General features: G+C 39.3%; 1 protein-coding gene across 3 annotated transcripts in view; it reads right to left on the bottom strand.

Annotated features, from left to right (window-relative positions):
• LOC124596510 (Down syndrome cell adhesion molecule-like protein Dscam2) overlaps window positions 1–19,627 on the bottom strand; it is a 270,374-nt gene that overhangs the window by 212,677 nt on the left and 38,070 nt on the right. For all 3 annotated transcript variants that reach the window (XM_047135673.1, XM_047135675.1, XM_047135674.1), the window contains exon 3: window positions 11,419–11,590. In XM_047135673.1, the coding sequence (XP_046991629.1) occupies window positions 11,419–11,590 (172 nt within the window). The remainder of the gene's footprint in view (window positions 1–11,418; window positions 11,591–19,627) is intronic.

Here is a 19,627-nt window from a genome sequence, read left to right as displayed (position 1 = left end):
CTCGATGACTTATGTAGCAGAATATTATTGACAGATCTCTCACAAAGACAGGAACTGAAACTGAGGGTAGTACAGCAGAAATAGAAACAGTGAACTCTGTTTTCAAATGTTCCTATATGAAACAAAACCGTGGAGTATTTACACAATGTGAATCTCACACCAATGCAAAGATGAGTGAAATAGATTTAGAATGCGTAGTGTTCAGCAGTAGCTGAAATTGTTGGAACTCAACAAAGCTCCAGGGCCTGAGGAATCCTTATCAGATTCTGTACCAAATTTGGAGCTGAGTTAGCCTCTCTTTTAACCATAATCTATTATACAGCAAAAAACCATGCCCAGCAGATGGAATAGAAAGACTAAATATGTCTCAAAGAGGAATAGCAAAAATGACCCACAAAAGAGCCACACAATATCCTTCAAACTTATTTGTTGTAGAATCATAGAACATATTCTCAGCTCAAACATAATGACCTCGTCCATGCCAACCAGCATGGGTTCCAAAAACACTGATCATGTTAAACCCAAATCACCCTTTTCTCACGTGATATAATGAAAATCATGGATCAGAGGAGTCCAGTAGATGAGGTATTTCTTGATTTCCAGAAAGAATTTGACTCAGTGCTACACCCACACTTATTATTGTAGATGTGGTCTTATGGTATCAAGCAAAATTTGTGTTGTGACAGGATTTCTTAGTAGGGAGACATAGAATGTTATCTTGGATGGAGAGTCACTGACAGATGTAGAAATAAATTTAGCTGTGCCCCAGTGAAGTGTTTTGGAATCCTTGCTGTTCATGTTGGATATTAATGACCTTGCAGATGTTAATAGCAACCTCAGACTTCTTGCAGATGGTGCAGTTATCTGCAATGTGTGAAAAAAGCTGTGTAAACATTCAGTCAGATCTCGACAAGTGTTTGAAGTGATGGAAAGATTGGCAACTTGCTTTAAATGTTCAGAAATGTATAATTGTGCACTTTACAAAACACAGAAACGTTTGGAAGCAGTCAGCACATAGAAATATGTGGATATAACAACCTGAAGGGATCTGAAATGGAACAAACACATAAACTCAGTTGTAGGTAAAGCAGGTGGCGACTATCTCATTGGCACAATACTAGCCAAATGCAATAAGTCTACAGGGTCACAGGTTTGTCCGGCCCATGAGAGAGGTGTCATAGAGATGCTAAGAAACTTAACTGACAAACACTTGAAAATAGACACAAACTATTCCCAAAAAGCTTATGAATCTAGGAATATACTAAAATTCTCTAAGTATCACTTCCACAGGGATTGCAAGAACAACATTAGGCTTATTACAGTGCATACAGAGGTGGTTGCTAATCATTCTTCTCATGCTCCATATGTGAGTGGAATGGGAAGAAGCTGTAATAACTGGTACGGTACGATGGAGAGTAACCTCCGCCATGCACTTAATAGTAGTTTGCAGAATATGGATGTAGAGGAAGATGTAGATGCTCTGCCATTGTATATTCAACCTTGCCTGTGACCACAGTTCAGTAGTTGTCATTCATGCTGTTGGATATCAGGCTGTGGATTATACCCACATAAAATACCCTCTGAGAGTTTCAGCAAAACTGATATGTTACACGGCTGCTACTGCAGGTAACATTGCCTCTGATGGAACGGAATACACCAGGCAGTTGCCTGGGACAAGTCTTGTATGTGCCTTTCACAAAGATGTGACCCACATAGAGGGAGAGGCTATAGAAATACAGTAACAAAGATAGTCTGGGCCTATGCAGATACATTGGTGATATTGGGGTCCTGTTAAGGATATACAAGTAACACAGAGACACTCCAGAACATTTTGTAGACTGGATAGACAATAAATGATGAGAAAGACTTTAGGGAGAATATCCCTCACAGACTGATGAAAGATCCTGGAGCAGGTTTTAGTCAGCAGATCTGAGATGAAATTGAGCGATACTGTGAGGGGTTAAGTATGTAAGGATGGAATATTATGTGTAGGAGAGGGGTGATATGGAATATCTGTTTTAATCTACATTTAGGGGATATCCCCAGTTATTGTAGCAACTTAGGTTTGTGGGGTTCAGGACGAAAGGGGGCATATCCCCCTATACTCTTTAATACAAGCCCAAACCAGTGGCCTTTGTAGAAGAACAAAAATACTTAAACTGAGCTGCTATATTCCAGTTCTCCTTACTTACACAGCTATCCAGTGCTTAATGCCTCCACCATATTATATGTCACCTTTGTGAAGAAGAACACTGAACAGTCAGTCTGGTGAGTTTTGTTGGCACCTTTTATTAATATCAGTTAGCAAATTCTTTGGGTAAAAAGATCTCTGTTTACTTGTCATGTCTTATTTGGATAGAATCCTGAGCTTTTGATGACTGCATCTATCATCATCATCATCATCATCATCATCATCATCATCACCACCAGGGGCCAAGTCTGATAGTCATTAAACTGGCAAAGTTCCCACTTTATTCCCATTGGGAGGTATCTAATTAGTTGGAGTAAGTCATGATGACATCATGGAAATGGTATGGTGCACTCTATCACCACAGTTTATGTTTGTGCTGTCTATCCAGCATCACTTGCAGTACCACCACTTACATTGGGTGGTAAACTTGAAGAAATCTTCCTGTGTGCTCCTACTTTATCAAGTGCACACTCCCATACGTTGATACGTGTACAGCCAGAGTCTGTACTAAAGTTGTTTTCATGTAGTCTAATTTCAACTGCTTCAGAGCTCGCAAAGTCCCAATAGTTCAATGCATTCTTGTTTATTCAAACAAAATCTTTTGTTTATTTCATAGGCTGTGCTCAGCCAGCTGACTTTTCAAGATTCCTGTATTTAAGTGACACTGGCAGTCAACACAGAATGGTAACAGTCTGTATAGACTGGCCACATAACTTTCACCACAGTCACAAGACATATTATAAATTCTTGACGCCGTCTGACTGAAAATGTGTTTAACGGGTCACAGCATTTCTTTAATTTCCCTGGGTTGCCAGAAGAATGGTCTGAATTCTTGCCTATTTACGGCTCTACCTATCTCACTAGCTGTTATTCCACAAAATGGAAGCTATGCCACATGCTGGTACTCCTGACTCAGTTGAACTGCATCACATCTCAGTTTCCCCAACAGCACTGACCTAATATTATGGCCAGAATACCATTTACACTGTTGTCAGATGCTCATTGAGAGAAAGGTTTGGAAATTCTTTGACGAAAATACTGAACTACACTGCTGCTTCAATTTTACTTTAAACAAGATATCCCTCTTTCCTCATTACCTACCAGTAACCAGCTGACTGAGCCACTTCAGTAATTGGAAAAAGCTTTACTTTATTCTCTCGATCATGAAGTGGTGCGTTGGTGCGGATACACAGTTGTACAAGCTTGGATAAATGGTAAAAAATACTTTCAGAGCACAACTCCTCCTGGTAGGGTATATAAATATACAACCACTCATTCGGCGTAAGATCCGCAACCAAAGACTGGAAAGCTGCGCAGGTCACACAGTCTCAATTCAAGAAAGGTAGTAGGAGTAATCCACTAAATTAGAGGCCCATATCATTAACGTCAATATCCAGCAGGACTTTGGAACATGTAATGTGTTCAAACATTATGAATTGCCTCAAAGAGAACAGTCTACTGACACACAGTCAACACAGATCTAGAAAACATCGTTCTTGAGAAACACAAGTAGCTCTTTACACACACAAAGTGTTGAGTGCTACTGACAAGGGATTTCACATTGTTTCCATATTTCTAGATTTCAAAAAGGCTTTTGACACTGTACAACACAAGCAGCTTCTACTAAAATTGCACACATATGGAATACTGTCTCAGTTATGTAGCTGGATTTTTATTCTCCTGTCAGCAATTTCACAGCTCATAGTAATTGACAGAAAGTCATATATTAAAACAGAAATGATATCTGGCATTTCCCAAGGTAGTTTTACAGGCTCTCTCCTGTATCTTACCTACATAAATGATTTAGGAGACAATCTGAGCAGCCATCTTAGGTTATTTGCAGATGATGCTGTCGTTTATCGCCTAATAAACTCATCAGAAGATCAAAACAAATTGCAAAACGATTTAGAAAAGCTACCCTAAATAATGAAAAGCGTAAGGTCATCCACACGAGTTCTAAAGGAATAGGTTAAACTTTGGTCACACGATAAATCAGACTAATCTAAAGGCCATAAATTCAACTAAATACCTAGAAATTACAATTAAGTACAATTTAAATTGGACAGAACACATAGTAAATGTTGTGGGTAAGGCAAACCAAACACTGTATTTTATCGGCAGAACACTTAGAAAATGCGACAGACCTACTAAAGAGACTGCCTACACTATACTTGTCCATCCTCTTTTGGAGTACTGCTATGGAGTCTCAGATCCTTACCAGATGGGATTAACAGAGTACATCAAGAAAGTTCAAAGAAGAGTAGTACATTTTGAATTGTTGTGAAATAGGGGATACTGTCACAGACATGATATAGGTTTTAGATGAACACCATTAAAACAAAGGCATTTTTTGCTGTGGTGGAACCTTTTCATGAAATTTCAATCACCAACTTTCTCCTCCAAATGCAAAAATATTTTGTTGACTCCAACCTACATAGGGAGAAACGATCATCATAATAAAATAAGGGAAGTCAGAGCTCATGCGGAAACATATAGATGTTTGCTTTTTTCGCATGCTGTTCAAGAACGGAATAATAGAGAACTGTTGCGAAGATGGTTTGATGAACCCTCTACCAGGCACTGAAGTGTGATTTTCAGAGTAATGATGTAGATGTAGAGGTTGATAAGTGGTGTGAAAAGCATCAAATATTGAGTGAAAACTGGGTCTCCATTTGGTCGCCTGGTCAAATATCCAGATTTGTGGGTCTTTCAGGTGTGACAGTGACCTGATGTTGGACTACGTGGGAATGGAAGAGCAGGCACACTTGCCTGCAATGTTGTAGCAGATCATACCTGAGTAACACCACTGTGTTGTGCACCAAGCACTTCACATCTCCTTCACATCTACACCCGCCAGCCAAGAGAAAGTAATGGATTCACTGGGTCGTCCCACACCAATGGTCTGATGTGAGAGTAACAGCAGCCACACTAGGCAGTTACCTTCCCATGCATAGGCTGACATTAACACCACAATGCAAACAGCAGCATTGGAAGTGCTGTTGTGTCTGGGAAGCATGAACTGCCAATAAACGGTAACGAATGGGGTTCAGGGATGAATTCTAGTCCTACACCACTTCATAATAAATCTTACAATGACACTATAATAGTTAAATTCATTCATAAAAATTATGATGGTGATCAGGACTGTCAATACACGTAGTATGACATGACTCGTCCTGATGCCAAGAGCACTTACTCATGATATGAAATCCTCAAGACTAGAGGAATAGTAATTGACACAAGAGACATCCCACTATCAACCTAAGCAGAAAGAGTATGAAAGTACTTATTAAAAAATACCATGAAATAAGCTATACAAAAATGAAATACTCCAAAGACTTTTACATATGCCACCTTAGACAAAATGTGTTGTTTCACGCACATTTTTCTCGTTGTCTTCAGTCTGAAGATTTGTTTGATGCAACTTTCTACACTTCATTATCCTGTGCAAATTTCTTCATTCTGCACAACTACTGCCACCTACATGCCCTACTGCACCTGCACGTGCCTACTGTAGTCAACCCTTGGTATCCCCTTACACCCCCCCCCCCCCCCCCCCGCTCTCTCTTTCTCTCTCTTCTCTTTCTCGCTTCTCTCTCTCTCTCTCTCTCTCTCTCTCTCTCTCTCTCTCTCTCACACACACACACACACACACACACACACACACAAAATCTATACAAGACACTTCCCTCCAAAACTGAACTGGCTATTCCTTGATTCCTCAAGATGTATCAACCAGTCCCTTCTTTTAGTCAAGTTGTGGCACAAATTTCTCCCGGAGTTACACTCAGTATCTCTTCATTAGTCATATGATCTACCCATCTAATCTTCAGCATTCTTATGTAGCAATACATTTCAAAAGCTACTATTCAATTATTGTTTGAACTTTGTATCAAGTACATTTCCCTTTCATGCAAGACTACACTCCAAACAATACTTGCAGTTAAGAATTCCTAGCATTGTAGTTCATATGACATGTTACATACTTCTTTTCTTCAGAAGAGATTTCTTGCTACTGTAAGTCTGCATTTTATATCCTCTTTACTATGGCCATTGTTAGTTATTTTGCTCCCAAAATAGCAAATTCATGTATTGCTTTCAGTACCTCATTTCCTAATCCAATTCCCTGAACGAACATCTGATTTAATTTGACCACATTCCACTACCTTTGTTGAGGTTCATCTTATAACCTATTTTCAAGACACTATTCATTCTGTTCAACTCATTTGTCAACTCCCTTGCAAACTCTAACAGAATTAAAATGTCAACAGCTTATGTTTGAGTTGTTATTTTTTTCAATGGGCACTAAATTATCCTTTTTAAAATTTATTCTTGGTCTTCTTCACTGCTTGCTCTGTGTAAGACTGAATAACATCCAGGAGAGGCTACAATGCTGTCTCACTCCCTTCTGAACTACTGGTTCTCTTTCAAGCCCTTAGACTCTTACAACTGCCAACTGGTTTCTGTACAAGTGGTAAATAACCTTTCACTTCCTGTATTTTATCCCTACCACCTTGAAGATTTCAAAGTGTGTATTTCAATCAACATCGTAAAAATCTTTCCTTCAAATTCTGAAAACACAGGTTTTCCCTTCTTCAGTCTACCTTCTACCATAAACTGTAGGTTCATTCCGCACTTGGGTATTTTTCTGGAATTGAAACTGCTCTGCCCCAGTATTGGCTTCTAGCAGTCTTCTTACTCTACTGCAAATAGTGAGTGTTAGTGTTTTACAACCACGACTTATTAAACAAATGGTTCAGTAATACTCACAACTGCCAACAATGGCCTTCTTTAGGATCACAATTACTGAAATCTTCTTGAATAAAGGCTCCATGTATTCCATTTGTCTCATATATTCTGAATACTATGTAGAATAGTTTTGTCATGCCTGGTTTAATTAACAGAAAAAAGCAACTGTTCTTGCTTGACTGTTTTATAAATGCAGATACATTTGAACAAGATCACATGTTGATAGATTTCAGGAAACTATGTACAGTTAGAAGTCAATGGTAGAGTTTTTAGATTGTTTATGAACTGACAAGGGATTTAAAAATTTATGTGAAGTACTGTTCTACTGGGAAATTTTGTATCAAGGACAGTTCACATTGTTCAAATTACTTGCTGCACAATAAAATACCTCATGACCTTACCTGTTAGCTAAACCAGCCATCCCGTCCTAGTGCAAACACAAATAACAAAATAAATATAATATACATACTCAGTGACCAACCTGTGACCAGTATTGGTAAGCATGTTTCTAATTATAAGTATTTTTGACACATTGGATTGATCTATGAGGTAAGAGATAAAGTTGGATCAAAAATGTCACAGGGTCAGTTCTAAAACTGACTTCACAACTTTGGTATCACTGATGTTATATACCGTAATGTTCTTCTGGATACACATAGTCCTCTTCAGTCTATACAAGAAGTATTACCATGCTGCTCTCAAAAGCTCATTCACTCACAGAAACTTCTCAAAGTAGCAACAAATGATATATTTTTAGATAAATAGTGAATGAAATGTTCTGGCCATCTGTTACTACCACATTTCTGCAAAACAGTGAGGAATACGAACTCTATATGTCTAAAAAGTAAAACTTGTGTCAATTTGGTCATCACTCTGTACCCTTCAAATCTGTCATTTGATACTTCTCAGATTTCGCTGTTGAAACAGTTGTGATACTACTTTCATCCTCCCCCAAAATCAATCTCAGATTCCACTTCTCTTCCAACTATTTATCTCAATATCCTTACCTGCACAACATGTATGTAGATGGTTTGCATCCAACATCCTCACTCAAAACATAATTATATTTCTATCGTAGCTCTGACTTCAAATTGGCCTACTCAAAAATTTTTGCCTACTCACATCTTAATTAATAAATTAATTCCTGATTAACTGGCAACATACATAACAACAGTAAAACACAACAGAGCCTGAAAGCTTCACTAGAAAATGTCATCAATCAGTGAAACGTCACTTGAGGACCTTTTAAATTTGATGATATTATGCAGATGTTTGATGTAAATCCCTAAAAAAATTCCTTGTCTTTAGGCAAGACAATTTCTGGTTCTTCCACCAAGGAAAACTCCCTGGGACTACTGGGAAACCAACCCGATTCCTCTGCATGGCAGTCAGCTATGCTCACCACTCTGCTGTTGTTGTTGTGGTCTTCAGTCTCAAGACTGGTTTGATGCAGCTCTCCCTGCTACTCTATCTTGTGCAAGCCTCTTCATCTCTGAATAACTACTGCAACCTACATCTTTCTGAAACTGCTTACTGTATTCATCTCTGGGTCTCCCTCTATAATTTTTACCCCCCCCCCCCCCCAACTTCCCATCAATACTAAATTGGTGATCCCTTGATGTCTCAGAATGTGTCCTTTCAACCAGTCCCTTCTTTTGGTCAAACTGTGCGACAAATTTTTATTCAGTACTTCCTCATTAGTTACATGATCTACGCATCCAATCTCCGGCATTCTTCTGTAGCACCTCATTTCATGAGATTCTGTTCTCTTCTTGTCTAAACTGTATATCATCCATGTATTGTTTCACTTGCATACATGGCTACACTTCATACAAATACCTTCAGAAAAGACTTCCTTTTGTTTACAGTTACACTCAATGTTAACAAATTTCTCTTCTTCAGAAATTATTTTCTTGCCACTGCCAGTCTACATTTTATATCCTCTCTACTTCAGCCATCATCAGTTATTTTGCTGCCCAAATAGCAAAACTCATCTACTACTTCAAGTGTCTTGTTCTCTAATCTAATTCTCTCGGCATCACCTGATTTAATTCAACTTCATTCCATTATTCTTATTTTCCTGTTGTTGATGTTCATCTTATACCCTACTTTCAAGAAAATGTCCATTCCATTCAACTGCTCTCTCTCTACTCGTTTGCTGTCCCTGACAGAATTACAATGTCATCGGCAAAACTCACAGTTTTTATTTCTTCTCCCTGGACTTAAATGCTCACTTCAAATTTTTCTCTTCTTTCCTTTACTGCTTGGTCAGTGTACAGATTAAATAACATCGGTAATACACTACAACCCTTTTCCACTCCCTTCTCAACCATTGCTCATCTTTCATGCCTCTTGACCATTGTAAATAACCTTTTACTCCCAGTATTTTACCCATGCCACCTTCAGAGTTTCAAAGAAAGTATTCTGTTCAACATTGTCAAATGCTTTCTCTAAGTCTACAAATGCTACAAAAGTAGGTTTACCTTTCCTAAACCTGTCTTCTAAGAGAAGCCATAGCATCAGTTTTGCCTTGCGTGTTTCTACATTTCTCCTGAATCCAAACTGATCTTCCCCTATGTTGGCTTCTAACAGCTTTTACATTCTTCTGCAAAGAATTCATGTTAGTATCTTGCAATGCTTTATAATACTTTTTTTCCAAGTGTTGGTCTTCTAATTTTTAATATATCTGATGGTGTCCTTTAATGGGTATATTATATGCATACAGGGTGCGTCAAAAAAATATATACACAACTTGAACTGTCATAGACAATTTATTTCCTGTTCTACAAGGTTAAATATCTGTGAGGAAGTAATGTTATGTTTCTTCAATAGGTGGCAGCAGTGGCAAGGAAGTAACTGCAACATGGCGGACGTGCGTTTGAGCTTTGAAGCGTGGAAGCAGATAATTAAGTCGTACTGCAAGTTTGAGAATATAGCTGCGGTTCAAAGGCAATGGAGAAGTGAGTATGGTACAGAACCACGTTCAAGGTTAACAATTACATGTCTATAGGACAAATTCGAAATTCATGGAACAGTGTGTGATGTGCATAAAGGTCAATCAGGGCGACCTCCTACAGCTACAAGCGATGATTCCACAACTGCGGTCTTGGAACTGTTACAGCATTCGCCTCAAAAATCTTCAAGGCAAGTGGCACGTGAGAGTACTGTAAGTGCTAGTAGTGTGCTACGCATTCTGAAGAAAGGCAAGTTTCTTGTGTACATTCGAAGGTTGGTGCAACAGCCAAGTGATGACGATCCAGATCGAAGGTTAGAATTTTGTGAATGGGTTCAGGAGATGGTGAGACGTGAACTGGGATTTATGGGTAGCATAATTTGGTCGGATGAAGCACAATTCAAACTCAATGGAACTGTCAATAAGCACAGTTGTGTGTATTGGGCTGAAGATAATCCTCACATTACAGTTGAAAAGGCTGTGAATTTGCCTGGCGTAAATGTGCGGTGTGGTTTGTCTGCAAGGGGGCTCATTGGGCCTTTCTGCTTTGAAGGTACTGTTACCGGAGAAACATACCTAACAATGCTTGCTGACTCCATAGTCTCTGCCATTCGTGCAGTATACGGTAATGATGAGTTTTATTTCCAACAATATGGCGCCGCGCCGCACTATCATAGGGACGTAAGAGCATACCTGGATCACAATGTGCCAGGCCAGTGGATAGGACGCAGGGGACCAATCGAGTTTCCTGCATGCTCTTCAGACCTCACGCCGATGGATTTCTTATGGGCCACAGTAAAAGATGAGGTGTACAAACATAAACCACGTAACCTGGACACACTTTGGAATGAGATTCAGGCGGTGTGCGCAGAAATCTCATTGGACACTTTGGTATGATGTACGGAATCAGTGGTGAGTCATACTCAGAAATGTATTGATGCTGAAGGCCACCAGTTTGAACATTAATCACATTTTCAAAGTACATTTATTTTTCCAGTTGGACTTTAAGCTTTCCATTTCCAGAAATTTAACATTGTAGAACAGGAAATAAATTTTCTATGACGCTTCAAAGTGTGTATACATTTTTTTGACGCACCCTGTATATATGTAGAGGGTACTAACACTGGCAAATATATTTCTGCAGGCCTCAATCATTCACTGGTGAGACTATTCAGCTTGCCCTTGTGCTAATTATATAACAAAACAAAATAACAATTTTGTAATTGTGTTTCTCATACTGTAAGTTACTCATTACGATCAGCCCCCCCCCCCCCTCCCAAACAATACAAATATGGCTTTATTCATAAAACTCCCTACAAGTGGCCTCTAGTGGCCAACCCACACTCATACACATGGCAGCTGATTTAAGAACATGTGCAACGCAACACTACACTTGGTGCAATCCCACTCACAAGCACTAGTAGCAGAATACAGTAATAGCAGCATAGATGATGTAACAACATGCAAGATTATTGTTATAAATTTTGTCTGTCAATTTTGAGACACTATGAAGTGCCTTACACACTTGTAGTTCATCCTTGTGTTATTCAGTTCCTGATACTGAGGAGGCAGGGAACCCGTGTCCTTCATCCAGTGAATATGTGGTGCTGGAGACCCCTCTGCAGCACAGGCTAGCATGGCGTGTTGTCCAGCTATTACCTCCATATCTTGGGGTTCCACTCTCCATGTAGGTGGCACTGCAAAAGAATATGATGCATCATAAATTTTGACAACATAGTCTATAGAGAGCAGCAACCTGATGCTAAAATGAACACTTGAGATCACAATAATATTTCTTTAGTATCCAGTTTCAGCTTATGTACAAGCCATCTTCAGAATGAGATTTTCACTCTGTAGCGGAGTGTGCGCTGATATGAAACTTCCTGGCAGATTAAAACTGTGTGCCCGACCGAGACTCGAACTCGGGACCTTTGCCTTTCGCGGGCAAGTGCTCTACCAACTGAGCTACCGAAGCACGACTCACGCCCGGTACTCACAGCTTTACTTCTGCCAGTACCTCGTCTCCTACCTTCCAAACTTTACAGAAGCTCTTCTGCGAACGAAGGTTGCCCGGTAATGACTGTTCCACGTCAACAGCCATGCATCTCATCAGCAAACAGCATATCTTGAATTTTTTTTTATAGAGCCGTCTACCATCCACGTGATCCAGGCAGTCGAGCCAAGATCCCTGTTCCCTGTCACACACAATGTTCCACCGCGACACTGCATGGTGGTTGCTCAAACATGTCCAGAGCTTACAGTGACAGAGGATGGTTGCATTCACCAGTCCCCAGCTCAGAAACATCAGGGTCACCAAGCCCTTACCCTGCAAACAAACGCTGAGCACCCAACGGCCCGTGGGAGATGAGAAGGACAGTGGGCAGGACAATCCTCGTTTCTGGGCATGAACAAAGGTAGTCAAAGCCCTAGTGGAGAATGTGATTCAGTTGCTCTGGTACTGGTTGGTCACAAGGGTAATCACTCTGGGTGACAGAAATATGGGAGGTGGTAGGTGACTGGAGAGACAAGGCAACGGGGATGTGTTACTGTACAAGGTCGGGAAAGTAATTTCAGTATGTGAAGGCCTCTGCAAGACCCTTGGTATGTCTGGAGGGGGACTGCTCTTCAGTACAGATGCAGCAGCCACAGGTGGCTAGACTGTATAGGAGGGATTTCTTGGTATGGAATGGGGAAAATTGTTGAACTGGAAGTATTGCTTGTGGTTGGTAGGTTTTATATCGGTGGAGGTACTGACACAGCCACCTTTGAGGTGGAGGTCAACATTGAGGAAGGATGGGTTGAGGAGGTCCCCACAAAGTGAATGGGAGAGAAGGTGTTAAGGTTCTGGAGGAATGTCAATAGGGTATCCTCACCCTCAATACAGATTGTGAAGATGTCATCAATGAATCTAAATCAGGTAATAAGTTTGGGAACCTGAGTGGAAAGGAAGGAGTTCTCTAGATGGCCCATGGATACGATGTCAGAGGATGGTGCCATGTGGGTGGCCATTGGTGTACCACAAATCTGTGATGCCTTCAAAGGTGAAGTAACTGTAGGTGAGGATGTAGTTGGTCATGGTGACCAGAAGAGAGGTTACAAGTTTGGAGTCAGTCAGGCATTGGGAAAGGTAGTGTTCAGTAGCAGCAAGTCCATGGGCATTAGGGATGATACTTTAGAGGAAGGTGGCATCAACAGTGGTGAGCAGAGCTCTGTGTGGTAAACAACAGGAAGAGTGGAGAGTTGGTGGAGGAAATGGCTGTTGTTGATGTGGCTTCCTGGGTGGCAGGATTTATAGACATTAGGAATCATGTAGAAGATAACTCAACCGTGGTTTACGGGCAGCTTGTTGGATTAGCAATCAATAAGTCTTCAGTCCCAGGTTCCAATCTCAGCACTGATTACATTTTGAATAAATATCAGCAATGGTAGCTGAAGATTTCCAGCATAAGAAGTCACCTCCATTCTGCCAACAGCCTTGTCAAAGAAGGTGGAGAAGGGGACAGAGGTTCAGTGCACTCTCTTTTGTCTTTGGGGAGTGAAACTGCCCCTAAGAGGTGGAAGAATCAGTAATGGTCAATGGCATGAGGATGCAGAAGGCAAAGGAAACCACTACACTGAAGATACACTGCATGAATCCACAAGACATGCAGCCTGTAATTGAACAAGTGTCATGATGATCTCTCCATACGCAAAAGATTCTGAACTAGACCCCCATTTGGCTCTCCAAGAGGGGACTGCCAAGTGGAAGTTGACCATGAGAAAAAGTCTAAATAACCATAAGAAGTGTAACATTCTATGAGACAAGGTGTGGAGTTTCAGAAGTTTGAATGTGGCAGGGAAGCTAGAAAATCTGAGAAGGGAAATTGAAAGGCTCAATCTAGATATAGTGTGGGACAGTAAAATGAAATCAAAAGAAGACAAGGATTTCTGGTCAGACAAGTGTAGGACAATATCGACAGCAGCAGAAAGCTGTATAACAAGAGTAGGATTCATTATATAAGAACAGGAAGATAGGGCAGAAGTTCAGTGACAAGATTGTTCTCATCAGAATCAATAGAAAACTGAAGTGAGATTCAGGTACACATGCCAACATCACAAGCTGAGGATGAAGATATAGAGTAGATACAAGAGGATACTGAATGGATAATTAAATATGTAAAGGAAGATGAACCCAGTTAGATTGTATCATAGTCAGACAGAGCTTCTGAAATCAGATTTTGGAATGTAAGGCTTACCCAGGAGCAGATACAGACTCTAATCATGATTTAGTAATGACAAGAGACCAGTTAGGAAGAATAAGTGCCCAACGAAATGGGATATGGAAATACTGTGATAATGAAAAGCTCAGCAGGCAGTTCAGATGATGAAAAAAAAAAAAAAAAAAAAAAAAAAAAAAAAAAAAAAACCCTCGGGAATATGGAAATGCAAGTCACTTTGGAACAAAATAAATAGGCAGTTGTTTAAAAAATGTGAAGAAATAGAAAAAGAAATGATTGGCAGAAGGACTACCTTAGCGTATAGAGAAATCAAAACAAGCTTCAGTGAAATCGAAAGCAAAGATGATAACATTAAGAGTGCAACGGGAATTCCACTGTTAAATGCAGAGGAGAGAGGAGATAGGTGGAAAGAGTGTACAAAGGCCTCTACAGGTGATAGGACTTGCCTGATGATGCAACAGAAGAAGCAGGGGTCAATATGGAGCAGACAAGGGTTCCAATATTAGAACCAGAATTTAAAAGAGTTTTGGATGACTTATGATCAAATAAGGCACAAGGGATCAACAGCATTCTATTGGAATTTCTGAAATCAATGGAGGAAGTGGCAACAAAATGACTATTCACATTGGTGTGTAGAATTTATGAGACTGGCAATATACCATCAGACTTCGTTTTTCGAAAAACATCATCCACACAATTCCGAAGATAACAAGAGCCAACAAGTGCGAGAATTATCACACAATCAGCTTAATAGCTCATGCATCGAAGTTGCTGACAATAGTAATATACAGAAGAATGAAAAAGAAAATTGGTGATCTGTTAGATGACAATCAGTTTATCTTTAGGAAAGGTAAATGCAGCAGAGACTCATTTTCGACATTCCAGCTGATAACTGAAGCAAGACTGAAGAAAAGTCAAGAGACCTTCACAGGATTTCTCAACCTGGAGAAAGTGAGAATATAAAATGGTGCCAAGTGGTCGAAATTCTGAGAAAAATAGAGAACAATAAGAGAGAAAGACAAGAACGAAGTGCTTGGATTAAACAGTGTGTAAGACAGATATGTAGTCTTTCACCCTTACTATTCAATCTATGATGGAAGCAACAGAAAAGTTCAAGATTGGGATTAAAACTCAGGGTGAAAGTGGAAAAAATTATGGAATCTGTTAAATAAAATGAACAGTCCAATGATTACAGAATATGGATTGAGAGTAAATTGAAGAAATACGAAAGTAATGAGAAGTAGCAGAAATAAGAACAGCAAGCAACTTAACATCAGAATTAGGGATCATGAAGCAAACGAAGATAAATAATTGTGGTACCTAGGCAGCAAATTAATCCATGAGGGGTGGAGCAAAGAGGGCATAAAAAGCAGACTAGCACTGGCAAAAGTACATTCCTTGCCAAGAGAAGTCTACTAATATCAGACACAGGTGTTAATTTGAGGAAGAAAATTCTGAGAACGTATGTCTGGAGTGTAGAACTGTATGGTAGTGAAACATGGGCTGCTGGAAAACTGAAACAGAAGATAAAGGAAGTATTTAAGGTCTAATGCTACAGAAGAATGTTGAGAATCAGGTGGACTGATACACTAAGGAATGAGGAGGTTCTGCACAGAATCGACAAGGAAAGGAATATATGGAAAACACTGACAAGAAGAAGGGAAAGGATGATGATGATGTTTGGTTTGTGGAGCACTCAACTGCGTGGTCATCAGCGCCCATACAAAGTCCCAATTTTCACACAGCCCAATTTCTGTACACAGTCCAATCTAGCCACTGTCATGAATAATGATGATGATGATGATGATGATGATGACAACACAAACATCCAGTCCCTGGGCAGAGAAAATCCCCAACCCGGCCGGGAATCGAACCCAGGACCCCGTGATCCAGAAACAGCAATGCTAGCCACTAGACTATGAGCTGCGGACAAGGGAGAGGACGCCAGGACATCTGTGGTCCTTGAGGGAGCTGTAGAGGGTACAAACTATGAGGGAATACAGGCTCTGGAATACATCCTGCAAATAATCAAGGACATAAGCTCTAAATGCACACAAGTGGAATTTGTAGTGGGCAGCATCAAAGCAGTCAGGAGACTGATGACTCAAAAATAAATAAATAAATAAATAAATAAATAAAGGTAGTGTGTGGGGAGTGGTAGGGGTGAGGAGCGGGACAGACTCCTGGGAGAGATTCTGGGATGGACCGAAGGATTTGAGAAGAAGTAATTGGGCATCTGCAGGTAATTATCAGTGATGAATAGGTAGGTTTCAGAAATAAACAGTGAAATCCTTGAAAATACTCGAAGACAGTGATGGCTCATAGGACTTACTAAGTTTGAGAACAGACTGAAGAAGGTGGAGTTGACAGAAAAAGAAACAATTATAAAGCAGAAAGAGATGAGGAAATGAGGAGAACTTTATATGTAATCAGAATTACTGATGTAATAATGCACATCCTATTTGAGGCTAAAATTGAATATCACGCAACATTTTTAGCTGGCTGGGAGGCTGAAAATTTTTCCTCCATCTAGTTCCAGAAGTGTTGTACTGAACAGAAACAACAATATTGTTAAGGATCTAAGTGAAGCTAAACGGGACAATTGTGAACACTTGTTTTGGTACAATGTGTATTTACTTTGTGAACACTTGTTTTGGTACAATGTGTATTTACTAGAGCAGTAAGGCAAAAATAGATTACTGTCCTGAATAATAGTACCTGTTAAGTTGTCCAAGTATGAGTGCTACCAGTACTGTGTGAAATGTTCAGTGGCAATGGAAGGCAGACACAAAAGAGTTTATATATGTGTGTGAAGTAATAAACTCAAAACCAGTAATGGTCCAATGGTTATGATACAAATATGAAAAAACCAAGAAAGGAGAAAATGAGTAGGATGTATGCCCCAAGAATATCATGAAACTTTATTTCTACTATAAAAATTAATTTAAAAAGTCAACAGAGAAGAAAATGAGCAGAGTCATGGTAAGGATATTGAGACTCAAGTCGAGAGCAGCATAATATTAGGTAACGTGATGATTAACTGTAGTAGCAGTGAGATGGAGGAATTTATAGTATGAAATTTCAGTTTAAATATGTTTTCTATCACACTGTCTAACAGCTTCAACAAATGAAAATGTAATTAGATGTCATTTTATTCTGAACCCTGACTAGGATTTTTATCTATCATTGGCATTATAGGTGCAATTCATGCACAGCAATCTTGTTGTGGCTAAATTGCATCTATAATGTCAACGATAGATAAAAATCCTAGTCAGGGTTCACAATAATATGACATCTAATTAAATGATCATGTGCTGATCTCTGAAATTACAACATCTGCATGTATATGCTTGTGGAACGTTCATTACAATTTACAGGAGCGAGCTGTTTTCCGTTGAAATAATAGGATGGACATTTGTAATTGTTAAGATTTTTCTAAGATAATATCATTGTTGACACAGCATGGTCACACTCTCCCTTGACCCACAGAGATGATGAAAAACCTGAATTGGCAGATGCTTGAAAATAAACTCCAACTATTCCATAAAAGACTATTTACTAAGTTTCAAGAGTCAGTATTAAGACCAAGTTCTCTTTCAAATGAGCAAAAAATAGGCAAAGTTTGTATATCTTTTTGAGACAATGAAAAGACATTCAAAGGACCTGTCTGGATTTTATGGTTGATCATACCTGGAACTTTACTTTTCACTTTCAATTAAAAAATTAAAAAAAAATGACGAACATAATTTATGGTTTCATCAAGAGTCTGCAAGTTTGAGGTACACAGACTGTGTGCAGTATAGCCTCTCGCGGGTTATTTGGAATAAAAAATGGATAACATCAGTTGCTACAACATTGAATTTATGGGAGCTTATACCTAACCATAATGTCTGCCTGCTTAGCTGTGCTTGCCTCCTGTGCAGTGGGCCCAGGTTCAATTCCTGGCGGGGTTGGATATTTTCTCCACTCGTGGACTGGGTGTTGTGTTGTTCTCATCATCATTTCATAATCATCACTGACACACAAGTTGCCCAATGTGGTTTTGACTGAAATAAGACTTGCACTCAGCGGCCGAACTTCCCCAGATGGGGCCTCCTGGCCATGCTCATTTCATTTCATGTTTTCCTAACCACAATGAAATAACTTTAAATTTATCGATATGATGCCAACTCAAACTTTGAGTTTGATTTTTTGGGGGTTTGTTTCACTCTTTATGGATTTATGAAAAATAATTAATATTAAAGAATTTCATATATCATAGGTATCAGCTCTCAAGAAAAGTATTTGTTTTCCAGGGGTCACAGATAGTAGTTAAAACAGTGAACCATTTTTATTTTATGCTGCACACAGTTTTAAAAGTTATTTCTCAGGATAAATTCGTTTAATGGTTAGGGAAAACCTTTATACGCATTATTAGTCCAATTTGCGCAAAAACTACATGTTTTTACATATTTTTGTTGTTGTTGAACACAAATCTGAAGTTAGATTTTCAAAACTGAAAATGGCCAATCCAATACAGCAGGCCAAAATTTATGTTTTTACCAATTTTGACTAAAATTTGACCGAAAAAAAGTGCAATTCCAAGAGCGTATATGAACCCTTCCACTAACCCAAATTGTTGCTGGACAGCAATTCCCTCATTCTTCTAGACAAGAAAGCCAATCTGGCTGAGCTGGGCATACAACATTCAGCAACCTGCACACGTTGTTCATCAGCTTTATCAGCGAATATTTTTGCAATCGTACTGCAATATAAATCATTTTGTGAACATGCAGCATGACAAGTTTTCTACCTGAGCCAGGCATCTCCAGCTGAGAGCATACCTTGGCAGCTGTGACACTGACTGAACAATGGGCTATAGAAACTTTTGTAATGGATGGATTAAAAACCTTTTCGTCCCAACATTCTACACATATATATCTTTCAAAAAATGCAATTTAAAAAAAAAAAAAAAATTCTCGAACGGTTTGAACAAGAACCTGGCTGTAAGTGAGGAATCTAGGGCTGTAATACAACTGTATATAGTGTGTTACAGAATGCTGTTTTAAAAATTTGAGAGACTGTAGGAGATGAAATTTTGAATCTTTTAATATAAGGAACCTATAGCAAGAAATATGAAATACAGTTTCTATTGCACAATGCATGTTCTATGCATTTGGTAGGCTAAGTGAAAAATCAAAATACTGTAATTTACGAAACGTTTATTAGAAGAAAAGAACAATCAAATAATATAAATTGAACATGTGGCTTCACTACTGTAGAGTAAATGTTCAATGTGACTACTATCAGCTTCATTACAAAATGTTCAACAGTGCACCATGTTCTATCTGATTCTCTGTAAGATTCTTTGATCCCTTCTGATGGCATCAAATGCTGTAAAGATACGCTCAATAAACTCAGGTACTGTTTCTACTGGTGCTTAGTACAGAAGAGACGTTACATAACCACAAAGGAAGGAATGAAGAGGAGTGAGGTCAGGGGAGTGTGCAGGCCATAGGACTGGGCATTGGGCATACC

Source organism: Schistocerca americana, chromosome 2, assembly GCF_021461395.2.
Source record: "Schistocerca americana isolate TAMUIC-IGC-003095 chromosome 2, iqSchAmer2.1, whole genome shotgun sequence".
NCBI classification, from domain to species: Eukaryota; Metazoa; Arthropoda; class Insecta; order Orthoptera; family Acrididae; genus Schistocerca; species Schistocerca americana.
This window is presented reverse-complemented; position numbering and strand designations above follow the sequence as displayed.